Here is a 14,396-nt window from a genome sequence, read left to right as displayed (position 1 = left end):
TTGATATCATGAGCATCGATCTACGCTATTGGGATACGATGACATGCATCGACCAAGTCAGCAAGCCTGACCACCCAATCCCGTTAGTCGCTTCTTACGGCAAGCATGGGTTGCTGAAGACCTATTCTAACCCGTATCATCACGGGTCAGGTGCATTCTGGCAGATCCTGGTCAAGTCGCAATAGACACACTTCACAAATAAACAAAACAATGTCGTTTCTAAGCCTTGAAAGTTTAATACAAAATCTTACTATCAATGATAAATTTTTATACCTTTGAACAACAGAAAGATGCTATGTACAATGACGGGGACCTGTTTCGCCCATCACTAGGTACCTCTACATACACATAGCACTGTATGATATCCATGGAATAAACTGAAACAATGGTATATATAATGAAAAGACGTGTATGATGAAATGTAGGTCAAGACTGGCCGTGGATAATTAACTGGTCACATGCAAAGATTTTTTCACGACAGTAATGTCATTTGTACTACCATTAAATTGAGAAGAAATACACAACTGTAGCTCAAAACGAATGCATACCCCATTGTATTTCGCCAAACGCGTCACATATTTTGTCGAACCGTGTAAAGGTATAACAATTTCGAACTGATTGTCAAAATAATGGGAACGATTTGTGAAGATGCATCGCAGTGTGTACTCCAATGTATTAAATTGTATCACTTGCTTTGTGCTGTATAGGATATTGGGGGTAAATGCATCCACATGAATATGCATCTGTACTAATGGATATTATGCACAAGCACACCTACACATACCACCCAGCAACTCGACCACACTGTCAAAACAGTAGATAGAAACGTGCCCCACAACGCCCGATTTCGGTGGAAAAGGTATATGTTGCATCCATGACGTTTTGAGTTGTTTAGGATGGAAACGTCTTTATCTGTCACACATTTTGACGGTGTCAGCATCTTCACGACCTTTGCGCTATTCGATGAATGATTTGTTTCTTGCCAAACATCTTGTTCATAATGCACCAGTCACAAATTGACATAATCACATGCACTTTGACAAAAAATATAATATATTCATACATGCTATGTACAATACGATGGCTTTTTACACATATTACAACAAGATACACTTAAAGTTCCTAGATAAAAATTGCACATTTAGTACGGCTCATGCTTACAAAAGCTATGGCAGTTATACATGGTGATGCTATTGCATACATAAGAAGCACTAGTCTCAGTATCTACATTCTTGTGTGACGTTTTCAGTCAATCTACAATCACAATAGCACTTTCGGCCATTTTGTGAAACCATAAATGTAATTGTTTGAAACAGTTACTATTATTTCATGTATAATTATCGCGGTGAAAATTTGATATTAGTTTTAAAAAAGAAATATTAACCCATTCTTCTTAATGCAACAAAGTTGAAACCTGGGTCTGCCGTGATGTTAAATAATGGGTACATGTGTCGACTGTGTCACACTACAAGAAGTCAATATTTGTTGACAGGTTACAACATAGTCATAAACATACGTTTGTAAAATAATCAGAATAATGTTGGCTTCACGCAATATATCGCTCTACTTTACAGTAATACTATGACATGAGAAATTATTGCGGACTAGAGCCATATTGATTTGACTTTACATCATCATTTCATATTTCCTCAGACAGCGAACAACGTTTGCAGTTCCACAAGTAAAGGCAATCGATAAGGGATATTCAATCAATGTGTTAACCCTGACTGTAATTACAATAAACAATAGAGGCAAAGGGGCCATGTAGAACACGGTGCTCCTTGAACGGACACCGGAAGTCATAAAAGTAGGATTCAGATATACCCCCCTCCACTGAGATCCGACTTTGGCACTACAGTTCCTGGCAGTGACACATTATTTTGAGATTATTTCCAACGAAGTCAGTGGTGTATCGAGTTGGCGTCATCCTAAGACACTTCATACACACAACATACAAACAAAACCGATAACATATACATTATGTTCGCAATCCGAAAGACTGCCTAAAAATGTTAATCTTCCCGAGGCAAGGGAGTCAACTGATTGTAAAAGTCCCTTTTCCACCCTTGCCGACCTAGGCTGGAATTATGGAGTTACATTTTGGCTGGACTAACAAATCTATGCAAAGACCAATCAAATTCGCGTGACGTAATCGACATCCTGTTCATAAACTGCCGTGCAGATTTCGGTCGATCGCAGGATTTGCAAAGCATGTGTGCCGCCAACTCGGCATCAACAGATATTTTTCAAATCTTTTCGTGTTTTGAATGAAGGTGCTTGCATGATTTGTTGCACTTTGAAGTAAGACCCGTTTTATTACAACGCAGATCCTGACTGGGCTCCGCAAATGCAAGTGATATGAGAAGTGGAATCTGATTGGTCAATAGGAGGGATATAGAAGGGACTCGTAATGGTCACTGGTGGCGCTAGGATCGAGCCCAGAAATTCCAGCCTAGTTCGGCAAGGGTGGAAACTGGACTTTTACAGTCCACTACCTTGTGGGGATGTTTAGAAGCAATGACAACACGGAACAGGACAGGGTTGCGTCCAGGAGACCCAAGCATCGACGCACCTGTGGTTTTAACAGTTCTTAATGCATGGCTATATTGTCCCTTTGAATTATATATGAAAGAAAACGTGAAGATCTGAATATCACCCGCGATTTACCATGCCATCAACACAGACACAATGTAATCATAAATACAGACTTCACTTTAACGTCGGCACTGTAATATATTATAAACATGACAACAAGCACAATTTCAGTAACCATTCCAAACATGTTCAATTCTGCAATTACTCCCATTGCCATTTATATTATCTCGTTGCCTAATTATCAACATGCATAAATAATGTTCAAATGTAATCAGACTCATACTCCCTTGTATCGCTACAGCGATATTAACACGCCAGACATTAGGTGTTATAATGTGTAATGGCGACAACTGTTAGACAACAGAGTGATATACAGTTTACACTAAGACACGGAGTCTTTTCGTCTGAATATAACTCTCCAGAATGGCTTGGACTTCTTTGAAGGCAGTTTACTTAAGGAAAGAAGGTAAGTTCCAGATATTAGAAATCAGTTTATATATATATATATATAACATTATATACTCTCGCTAAGATATTTGTCATTGAACATTGTTCTGGTTAATTTATATGGTACGTAAACATCAGTGAATAATGTTGCCCCGGTATGGTTTCAGAACTTACCAAAAAACAGTAAAATTATTGTATTGTTCATTTGATGACAAACAATAGAATGAAAGATACATGAGAAAACTCTCGCAACACACACTTCCGTGTTAATGAGTGAGTGGTTTGGGTTATGGCGCCGCTTCAGTTATGTCCATGTAGGGCCACGTGTGGTGTAGGGTAGCCCTACATAGGAACGTATAATGCAGAGCAAGGGTACATGGTGATTGGGAGTATGAACAGGGAGAATCCCAGGTTCTAACCCACTATCAGTGGAACCTGATAGCTCAGGAACACAACCCTGCACAATGATTGCGGCGCCTTAGAACACGTTGTGACTAGTTCTCCAACATCTGGACAGGGTCAAGTCAATGAAGATTGTGTATCATAATTATGAAGGGTTCTTGTCTTGATGAAATGACAAGAGAAAACATAAAGGGACAGACAATTGAGCGGAATGAATATGGTCACCCCATGTTAATATGCTCGTCACACAAGCATTGCAATGATCAGGATAACTCCTCGATAGGACATTTTGTTATCATTTGGTGTTGTTTATCGATCCTTTTCGTATTGTTTTTTAAAAATGATTATCATGTTTTTAAGTGAGTCAGAGAATGTGAAGTGGTTTAACGCAGTTTTAACAGTATTTCAGATATTTCATACCGTGTCCGCTTGACGTGACACGAATGCTCGATGCGATACATGTCACAGATGTGGTGATACCGACGTGCATGGGGTTCAGGAGTACGAATCAAGGATCAGCGGATCCTTGTATGGCTAAGACGTACAACTCTGCCTTAGACCACTGTGCACCCCGCACCCTTTGTCGGGTGGTTTGTAAGTTGACAATCTGTTACACAGGAAGACATTGGCACATGCGATTCACCTTGTACATTAACAAGCAATCATCATCCTTCATTACCAGATGAAATAGGAAATAATTCGATGTTAGGGATAGGTTGTTTTGAACACACGACTGTGGATATCAAAATAACCCTGGTTCTTCTATATGTCTTAGCACAAATGCCCTAGGCCAGATATAGGGCAGTGTTGCCCACTCATGGCTCCTTGTTTTGTCTTGGAATGGAGCCCATCACTACATATCGCTCCTCCTCCTCTGGTGGTTTCTCGGAACAGCAGCCTTCTTTCTCAGCTAGAGCTGCTTTTAAGTTCTGGAGATTTTCTAGACTCTCGTACAGGTTTTCCACGTGGTCGCCTTCAGGGCTCATGGCCTCACAGCAGGGAAACGGCTTGGGTGGACAGTCATAGTCACTGACCTTCCTTGTGCGCACCACATCGTACGTCCCCTCCATCCCAGACAGCATGACGTTAGCCCCGTACGTGGGGTTGCTGAGACTGAGTGAGGGAGGGATGTCGTACTGGTTCTTTGGAATATCATCATCCAGGAATTTCACTTCCGTTGCCTTTTCCCCATCGTCTGAATCTTCGTGACCTTCCGTCAGTGGTCGGGTTACTTCGCCATAGTAAGGGTTCTCGTAGACGACTCTAGGCAGGTCCTCTTTGTCCGACTTCCTGCGCCTACAGACAGAAATAATATATATGCCACATATAAGGCTTTATTTAAATATTTAGTGAAATGATCTCATTTTGAATAGCGCTGTAAGTGTATATACAGGGATGGAGGTAAAACATTCAACAATGAACAGTATTCCAGTTACATCACGGCGTGTCAACTGAATGTGAGAGGAAAGCCCGAAGTGATGCAGGCCCTAGATGTTTACAACTTTGGAGAAAACCCATGAGCAGGGGTACGGTGCCGACAAACCTAGAAACATAATAGGGGCGAACTGCGATTCGAACCCATAGTAATCATAGATTTCTGGCATGCCCAAGGGACGCAACTCTACTCAGCTTAGACGTCCCCAATAGAAGAGACATCAGTACATGTCACAAAACATCTTATCATTGATTCACTATTTACGACAGGCACAATTTGAGGTTCAAATGAGATTAAGGAACGGTGGGTTAACCTAGTGGCTAAAGCGTTCGCTCGTCACGCCGAAGACCCGGTTCGATTCCCTACATGGGTGCAACGCGTGAAGCTTGGGTTGTATACTCCCCAGGGAGTTGAGAATGATAACTGAAATGCAAACGGATCCGCTTGTCGTGGAACAGATATAAACCGCATTTGTACCTAGTACCTAGATACCTGCGGTATATAAATGTTTATTAATTTAATTTAATTCTATTAATATTGCTGGAATGTTGCTAAAGGAGGCATAAAACCATAGTCCCTCACTCACGTGATATTAAAAAAAAGGGAAACTCACCGTCTGACGAAGAAGAAAGCGCCCAAACACACGCCAATAAGAAGTCCGAGCAGGACAGCCAGGATGAGCCCGATCATTGTACCTGTGACAGACAGATAAACACTTTCAGACGAGCTCAGATACACCAGCTAACAGGTATTCTGTCACTGCAGTGACAACGCAACACTTTGTACTTGACTATATCAAAGTATTGTTGGTTAATAATTAACTGAGTGTCACCTTGACCTCTGATAGCCTATACACGTCTCTATGTCGTGTGTGTGTGTGTGTGTGTGTGTGTGTGTGTGTGGGTGGGTGGGTGTGTGTATTTGGTACAACTGACGTGACCATAAATGATGTATTTTCACATGATGATGCTTACCTGTAGTCCATTTAGCTGGTTCGGTTGGCTCAATCTTCTTTACTTCACTCAGTTGTCCTGCATGCACAAATACAAAAGAAATTATTTCATTGCGTCAAAGGAGGTCTAGGGACATGTATGTAACCGTGACAGTGCTTACATCTGATATCTATAACTCACAGCTGGTCTGAATGAACGAGTGAGTGAGTATGTATGGTTTTACTCCGCTTTTAGCAATATTCCAGCAATATCACAGCGGGGGACACCAGAAATGGACTTCACACATTGTACCCATTGTAGGGAATTGATTCTACGAAAACATAGGTGTCGGTCGGTATTCCAGGCATACAAAACTATGCCAATGAGACGCCACATGTTTTCATGAGAATATTAGTATCGGTCAGTGTTGATGGTGTGCAGGAAAGAATAATATTAAAAAATTAAACACTGAGGAAAAAACAACGAAACGGTACTAACCAATCACATTGACCTGTGGCCTCTCTGTGGTGGAGGTCAAGGTCGACTGGGTGGTCTCCGCTGTCGTGGTCCTCATCTTGTTGGCAGACTGGAGGTTCGTCTTCTTCTCCAGGGGTTTGATGACCACGTAGGTGATGGTTGAATTTGGAGGAGTCTCTGTTGTCGGCTTCGTCGTGCTTGTGGGTTCTGTCGTTGTCGGTGTTGTGGTTGTTGTAGTTGTAGTTGTTGTTGTGGTGGTGGTGGTGGTCGTCGTCGTACTGGTTGTGGTGGGTACCATATCTGGAAGAATGTGTATTCACTTTGAAATAATTCTGTGCATGTACATGGACATTTACATGGTTGATCTAGTCATGCTCCAATTACAGCAACAGTCCCCATGATGACATTAATAACGATTATAGAATACGTTTGTACATCTATAGTCTGTGAAAGGCTGTTTATCGACGACGCCTATCGGTAACAAATAGAACTTTAGACATTCTTCACATACGAACGTTCTTCCCTGTCCCGATTTTATTAAGGATACCATATAACAAATGTCCACTCAATATGTTATAGTACTGCGAGAGCTCGAACATGTACTGAAATAGTCTGAAATATACCTTACGTATTGTACTTTTAAATTTAAATATGAGTTCGTCTTTCAGATTCACAGGTTACGTAAGATTAACAAGTAGAAATAACATCGACACTTGAACCGACAGCAGGCGAGATTGTTCATACCAATCCATTTCTTGATCATAATTGTATTCATTTTGTGTACAGAAGAGAAATGTGTCCAACTGCAGGTGGGTACTCACTGTACTGGCAGACATAGCTGTAGTGGAAGGCCAGACCGTCACACTTGTAGTCGTGCCATCGGCCGCCATCATCCAGTCGGATCTGAGCACAGTCCTCCATACACAAGATGTGGCAGCTCGGCTGACCCGGCGCCCAGTAGCTGAAGCCAACTCGCTCACCTGCAATATGTCATGTACCTTATATACCTGGGCATTGGGAATGTATGACTGGAACATTACTATCACTCAAGCTGCGGTAACAGTATATCTGTGCAGCTCCTTATAAACGATGCTGGCATGTCGCTACACAGAGCTACAGACCGTCCCAAAGTGTTCTCCTTATAGAGCCAAATCTACATCGCACTTTATATGCTTCAGCAAGGTGTATGCGTCGTGATCTAACTACAAACGCAACATGACTGACTTCCTAACTTCAAACTGGACCGGTCAAAAATTTTTTACCTGCCACTGCGCTCAACAATGGCGGCAGACAATCCGTAACCCTGCATGACAGAAACTATAGGTACATATATTTGAAGGCAAGTGTTTTAGGAAGCGAATCGTGTTGAGTTTCCGTGGGAATGCGACTCATGTACTTTATGGCAGGGTTGTTTGTGCGGCATGTTCCGATTCCGGAAAACACTATTGGACAGCCGTAGCTCTGTGTTGCGACACGTCAAAATCAAAGTGTTTATAGGGAGCAGAGATATTGTTACCAGTTATCAGTAGCATGCGGATGTGGACGAAGCAGCTTCGGACAAAGCAGACAGACAAGCTGGCTGTTACTCTGAGAGGTCTTCACGCTGTTGCTGACAATTTACCTGTGATCCATTCCCATCTCATCTCCCTTGAGAGGTCATTGGCACCAATCCAGACGCCATTTGTCCTCCAACGGAGGTCTCTCAGGGACCTCATGATGAACTGCTGTGTGTCCATGTCCTTGACGACCACCAGGTGTCCTCCCCGCTGCCTACAATCTCTGTTCGCTGCTCCCCAGTATTTCTCATACTGCACAAACTGGTAACACAGCTCGCCGAAACTTTTGAGGTAGGGGTTCCTGGACAGGTTGGAGGGACATCGGGACAGATCCCCGGCTGGAAGAGACACAGAGTGCACATGTTACTGAACATCTCACTGTAACTATAATCATCAACCTACAAGTATCAACCTACAGGACGTGTTGGCTGGAGTGCAGAAACGCGGTGAAAAAAATGTGATTGATTTTGAAACAGATCGCCGATTGAAAACTCGCGTCAACTGGGATGACAAGAAATTGATCCCTATGATATAGAAGCAGGAGAGACCTATTTTGTAATTAGAAGCGTTGGGTCCCTTGACGATTCCGGGTTAGAATTGGTCTTCAGCAATCAGGTCAAGGATAGCTGAATGTTGTCATCCACTGTTGCCATCTTCCTCTCTGATCTCTATATTACTTACGTGTTTACATACTGAACATAATGAATTAGGGATCATGAATATGTTTATGAAGTTGCTTGCTCTGTCTTCACTACAAATATATTTTTTTGTTCAGTATACATGGTACTCCTCATGGCCCCACACAGTGAGAATTCCCTGATATTTAAGGCTGTTTCGTTATCCCTCGCTAAAAACACTAAATGGTTTCCGGGTTCTCGCGTGTGAATTCAGTGGTAACCAGAAATGAACATTATGTCAGATTATGCCATCATAACCACGCTTCGAGTCCTCTCTAAGAGAAGGAAGTACAGAACTCTGGATCATGAGACAGTTCTGACCACACAGACGGTCAACTGTACTCTCTGCAGTTGACGCATGGTAATATCATCAGTATGTTTACTGAACGTGACTATCACACAACACATGTCTGCGGTGTTGAAACCAAAAACTACGTTGTGACTTGTTTATGCAGTCTGATATTTGTTCTAGAAAAATACATTTAGTGCACTTAGCAATTGTATAAGCTAAGTTAATAAGCAGCTTCCTCAATTGATAGCCGACCTTTACATCTGCGCCATACTGGCCTTTTGAAGCGCGAGGAGGGCTGAGAGTATCCTTGTGTTTCAGTGTTATACGCATATGAGAGAAAACTAACATGCGGCATTTGGACTTCATTCCATTCAACGTCCAGTTATATCATTCAACAAAGAACGTTCGACGGAGCGTACGGAAAAGCACCCTCCTTGTGTATGCCATTAAGCTACCCTATAGATATATTCCCCTATAATTCAACCTCAACGTAAATCTGTCTGCTGTTTCCTATATTTTTCCAGTTTTTCAACAAGCATTAAACTGACAGTCCCTGAAAACAAATGAGAAGTATTATTGATGACACATGACACTACCCTTACCCAAACATGTCATGGTATGCCTAACCTAACCTTACCCGAATATGTCATGGTATGCCTAACCTACCCTTACCCAAATATGTCATGGTATGCCTAACCTACCCTTACCCAAATATGTCATGGTATGCCTAACCTACCCTTATCCAAACATATCATGGTATGCCTAACCTACCCTTACCCAAATATGTCATGGTATGCCTTGCCTACCCTTACCCAAACATGTCATGGTATGCCTAACCTACCCTTACCCAAACATGTCATGGTATGCCTAACCTACCCTTACCCAAATATGTCATGGTATGCCTAACCTACCCTTACCCAAATATGTCATGGTATGTCTAACCTACCCTTACCCAAACATATTATGGTATGTCTTACCTACCCTTACCCAAATATGTCATGGTATGCCTTACCTACCCTTACCCAAACATGTCATGGTATGCCTAACCTACCCTTACCCAAATATGTCAGGGTATGCCTTACCAACCCTTACCCAAATATGTCATGGTATGCGTAACCTACCCTTACCCAAACATGTCATGGTATGCCTAACCTACCCTTACCCAAACATGTCATGGTATGCCTAACCTACCCTTACCCAAATATGTCATGGTATGCCTAACCTACCCTTACCCAAACATGTCATGGTATTACTTTCTGTTGCTCTCCACCCAATCCCTTGAACACATTACTGCCCTCTTACTGCCCCCTAACCCTTAACCCACATTTTAATTCAGGCAATATATCAACCATCTTGACGCATTACGTGTCAAAACATAAGGAGTCTCAGAGTTTCGATTATAGTCGGTCTGCCTTCAGCCAAATGTTGTGGTATTGTAAGGGTCATAATTCTAATATTTTTGCCTGATAGGACGTTCTTGTAATTTCTACACCATTAAATGTGACACCCTCTTTTAAAACTGAGTGATGATTTTTTTAACAGTTCGACAACTGCTTGACGCTTACAATGCTCATCGGATTTGTAGACATCGTGTGTTCCGTAGCGAGATATTAAGGGATTCATCACGAGCTAAAGCGATTACCTCCCTGTCAAGTCCTGAGACAATACGGCGACCCGCTGCGCCAACAGCAGACAGAGCAGAGCGAAGCTAATATTACGGACAGAACTGGGGCATATTTTGCATTGACTTAAAAATGTATGTTATCATTTCTCTCTATGGATATAGCAGCTCCATGCTCTGGTGCCAAATTCCTGTTTAGGGCTAGACGTTGTAATAACTACTATTTGTGAAATTGAGGAAAATATTCACGATGTATTAGGGTAATTCTTAGCTGTAAGATTCATACACATTATATAATGTATGCTGTAGAAAAACTAAGTAGTGATTGAACGTCTTGAATCAAACTGGCTCGTTTTATATTTTATTTAATCCTATTTTAGGGAGCGTGTGTTCTGCTATAAACTAAACTAAATTTGTGAGTTAAAATGTAATGGATCAACAATATCTGAGACTTGTGAAGACCCGGGGTAGAATAGGTCTTCAGCAACCCATGCTTTTCGTAAGACTTGGTTGATGCATATCATCATATCCCAATTGCGTGGATCGATGCTCATGATATCAATCACTGGGTTGTGTGGTCCAGACCCGATTGTTTACAGATCGCCGTTTTATAGCTGGAATATTGTTGAGCGCGGCGTTAAACAACAAACAAACACACACATATATTGAAGCATGTTGGAAGGTAGGATATTTCATAACACTGGACTCAAATAGGAATATATCTGTACTGATTATTTAACCAGCTTAGATTATCAATCTAAGACGCTGCGGTATTACATCTATGTTGGTTATGTGTCGTCACGTACATGTTTGACTTGTCAATGTCTTTACCGTGTCACCATGCACTGTGTGACTTCTAGGAAGGGCACAAGGGCTGAACAGCAGCCACCAAATACCGCATTAAATATAACCCGCCCGTGCAACGCTTAACAAAAGCGTGTTATGTCTTATTGTAACAGTAATGCAGCGAGAATTGTGACGTGGGTTCAGTCTGCTCAGGTCCTTTGAAAATCGGCCTTATTTTGGATTCTTTTCAAATAGTGATAGCGTGTTTAGCTGTCTCATGAATGGGTCCGCGAATGAGTTGATACAGTGAGTCATTGACAAAGTATCCTGAACAAGTTTCTCTTTCCTAGTTATCATGTCATGTTAAGGAAAACAAGCTATCGATATTACAAATGGTAATGTAATGAGTTTGAAATCACGCCCACCACAGAGGCTGTGTGTGCCTTACCCACACTTCCCTTCCCTGAAAACTCCTGAAAACCCATTACCCATTTGAGCTATTTGCCTCATACACAATGTATTTCAGCAACGCAGATGCTACTATCCTGTATGATTTGGCAAAACTATTTTATTCAGCAAGACCATATTATATAATATTTCGTCAAATGTAAACAATAAACATCTCGTACTCTTTATCAAAACAGCGGGACACGGGGGCCCTAGTCGTCAAAGGCGACGAAATTCTCGACCTATGGTCGAGGTTCGAATTCGACCCAATTACGTTTCTAGGTTTTTCAGCACCATACCCGTGCTCGTTGGTTTCACCAAAGTGAGCTTTCCTTCCACATCGAGCTGACAGGCTGTGATAATACTGGACTAATATTCAAAGCGGCGTTAAACCCAACTCACCCACTCACTCAAAAGACATATAGTCACATTTCAATATCCCTTACAAATGGCAACATGTTGATACACAGATATCTGGAGTAGGTGCATCTGTAGTGCTATATCTGCCTGGGTATTTGTGTAAGTGATTAGCCGTGTGTTGACAAGTACAGCAAATCTCTGTCGTGACCCAGCCCACGCATACGGCAATGTCTAATGTAGTTAGCGACTGCAGCACAAGTATGCCAAGTCCTAATACCATCGACAACCCCAACGTGATGGAGAATGTGGATCTCTTTATTGATTTAACCATACGAGGTGACATTTCATACATTTCATTATTAAGACATGTTTTTCTTCCAATGCCCCAACATATCACAAAAAGCAATCTCCCTTAATTTCGGCAGATAAATTGTACAGCTTTGAAAATCATGACGTAATCTATTGATGTTCAATGATGAAATATTGAAATGTCTCTTGCAAAAATATTTCAGACGAATTAAACGTGACAGAAAAGGACAGGGCGCAATTCCGCAACTGGTCCGCCATGTTATCGAGATCAGAGAAATTGCGATAAACCACGTCAGTTTCAGAGTAAACGCACGTGATACTATTATATAGCTGCTGTTCTTGGTCACATAATAAAACCGTGTGCAATGTGTTTCGTGCAGACACCATCGTTATTGTTTGTTTGTATGTTTGCTGTTTAACGCCGCACTCAGCCATATTCCAGCTATATGACGGCGGTCTGTAAATAATCGAGTCTGAACCAGACAATTCAGTGATTGATGACATGAGCATCATTCCACGCAATTGGGATACGATGACATGCAAGAACCGAGTCAGCGAGCCTGACCACCCGATCCCGTTAGTCGCCTCTTATGACAAGCATAGTCGCCTTTTAAGGCAAGCATGGGCTGAGGAAGACCTATTCTACCCCGGATCTTCACGAGTCCCATCGTTATTGGGTGATATATTTCGTTCGTCAACGCCCTTCACACATGATGCAGGTGTAATCGTCATCCTTTAAAGGGACGTAACTCGCCCCACGTTTAATTTCTCTCATCGATGTAATTCTCCGACCTATAAATCATTGCATTACTTTGATTTTTTCAGTAAAGGTAATGCTGGCCGGGCGATTAGAAGCAATTGAACCTGATGTGAACTATTCATGACGAGTCGAGGATAGAGTCTGATGTTGCTGCTATCACGGAGCCAGAAGCTGTGCCTCTGTAAAGCGGTTCTCCTCGAGGTGCCGTGTCGGTCGTACGTGGGTGTTGTCATCTGTTTCAGAGGACACGGTCGGTATGACATCAAGCAACGGTTTGACTTTGATAAAACCTCAGCGTTCCGGCCATTATTGCCGCCACATCTACAACTGCGTGACTCTGATTAAAACGGAAATGTGCCTCGCTCACAGTTTGGATTCTACTCCTGGGAAGGACGCAAGCATGCAAAACACTTCATTCCGGCAACGGTTGTGTCCCTTAGAAAAATGAAACATCAAACGAATTTGAGAATTTTTGTTTATTGAGTTGCAATAACTTCCCCATGTTAAGTTGACATTGGGTTGTGTCCTTAACAAGAAAACAACTTTGGTCAAAAGAACCGCCGCTTCCGACCAAACGTAAACACCGACATAACGACACAACAGAATGGGTCATTTGAGTTGGAAAAGGCGCGGCTGGAATAGATTCCTCGTGGCCCAGAACCATGGACCATGTGTTCTAAATTCCCCCTGGAAAGGCCTGTGCCTTGTGTTTACAAGTTGGATAATTCTGCCTCGAAACACTTGACTGGCAGACTATTGTTTCACACGTGCAAAAACACAGGACTTTCACCAATCTGTCTATGGTAAATGTCAGGGTAAATAACGATAAAGCTTCGTCTTTCCTCTACGTGGGTGCTCCAGTTTCAGAAGTGTGACAACTAAATCTGCTACTTGAGTACGTTGGGATGTCCCACCCTGGTCTTGTAACGACTTCACAAGGAAGGTTCCAAAACCGACAAGATCCTTTTACCAACAAAACTTTCTTGCATTGAAAAGTTGTTTATACCCTGAAATAAAACCATTCCTTAGTTTCTCCTCCTATATGGTTGACCTAGTGGGATCTGGTCTCTTGTGCAGGCCCTACAACATACATAGCATCACACCCTCCCACGCTCATTCTCTTGTCAGACCCTTCAGAAGCTCTATGGTTCTTTGTTACTTTGGTTTCATTAAATCATATACCTAACAATTGTCAGTTTTAGTGGATAAATAAGCAGCATTCTACCATGAGTTAATACTTCATTCTAATTGATTAAATCTGTGTCAATTAGAGGTAACGCGTTCGGTTTTAAATTAAATT

At 42.0% G+C, this 14,396-nt stretch overlaps 1 protein-coding gene across 2 annotated transcripts in view; it reads right to left on the bottom strand.

The window, feature by feature from the left end:
• Window positions 1-467: 467 nt before the first annotated feature.
• LOC139470706 (uncharacterized) overlaps window positions 468-14,396 on the bottom strand; it is a 38,526-nt gene continuing 24,597 nt past the window's right edge. The window contains exons 1-7 of one of the 2 annotated variants that reach the window (XM_071252971.1): window positions 8,393-8,888; window positions 7,910-8,182; window positions 7,110-7,268; window positions 6,310-6,588; window positions 5,854-5,910; window positions 5,493-5,574; window positions 468-4,740 (exon numbers count right to left, since the gene is read on the bottom strand). In XM_071252971.1, the coding sequence (XP_071109072.1) occupies window positions 4,260-4,740; window positions 5,493-5,574; window positions 5,854-5,910; window positions 6,310-6,588; window positions 7,110-7,268; window positions 7,910-8,024 (1,173 nt within the window). In that variant the 5' untranslated portion in view covers window positions 8,025-8,182; window positions 8,393-8,888 and the 3' untranslated portion in view covers window positions 468-4,259. Of the gene's footprint in view, window positions 4,741-5,492; window positions 5,575-5,853; window positions 5,911-6,309; window positions 6,589-7,109; window positions 7,269-7,909; window positions 8,183-8,392; window positions 8,889-14,396 lie in introns of those variants that run through there. The other variant, XM_071252970.1, reaches the window with a different exon arrangement.

The sequence above is a fragment of the Haliotis cracherodii genome, unplaced genomic scaffold (genome assembly GCF_022045235.1).
Source record: "Haliotis cracherodii isolate W230 unplaced genomic scaffold, xgHalCrac1.p SCAF_21, whole genome shotgun sequence".
Taxonomy (NCBI): domain Eukaryota; kingdom Metazoa; phylum Mollusca; class Gastropoda; order Lepetellida; family Haliotidae; genus Haliotis; species Haliotis cracherodii.
Note: the sequence above shows the minus strand (reverse complement) of the source record. Positions and strands in the feature narration are given on the sequence as shown.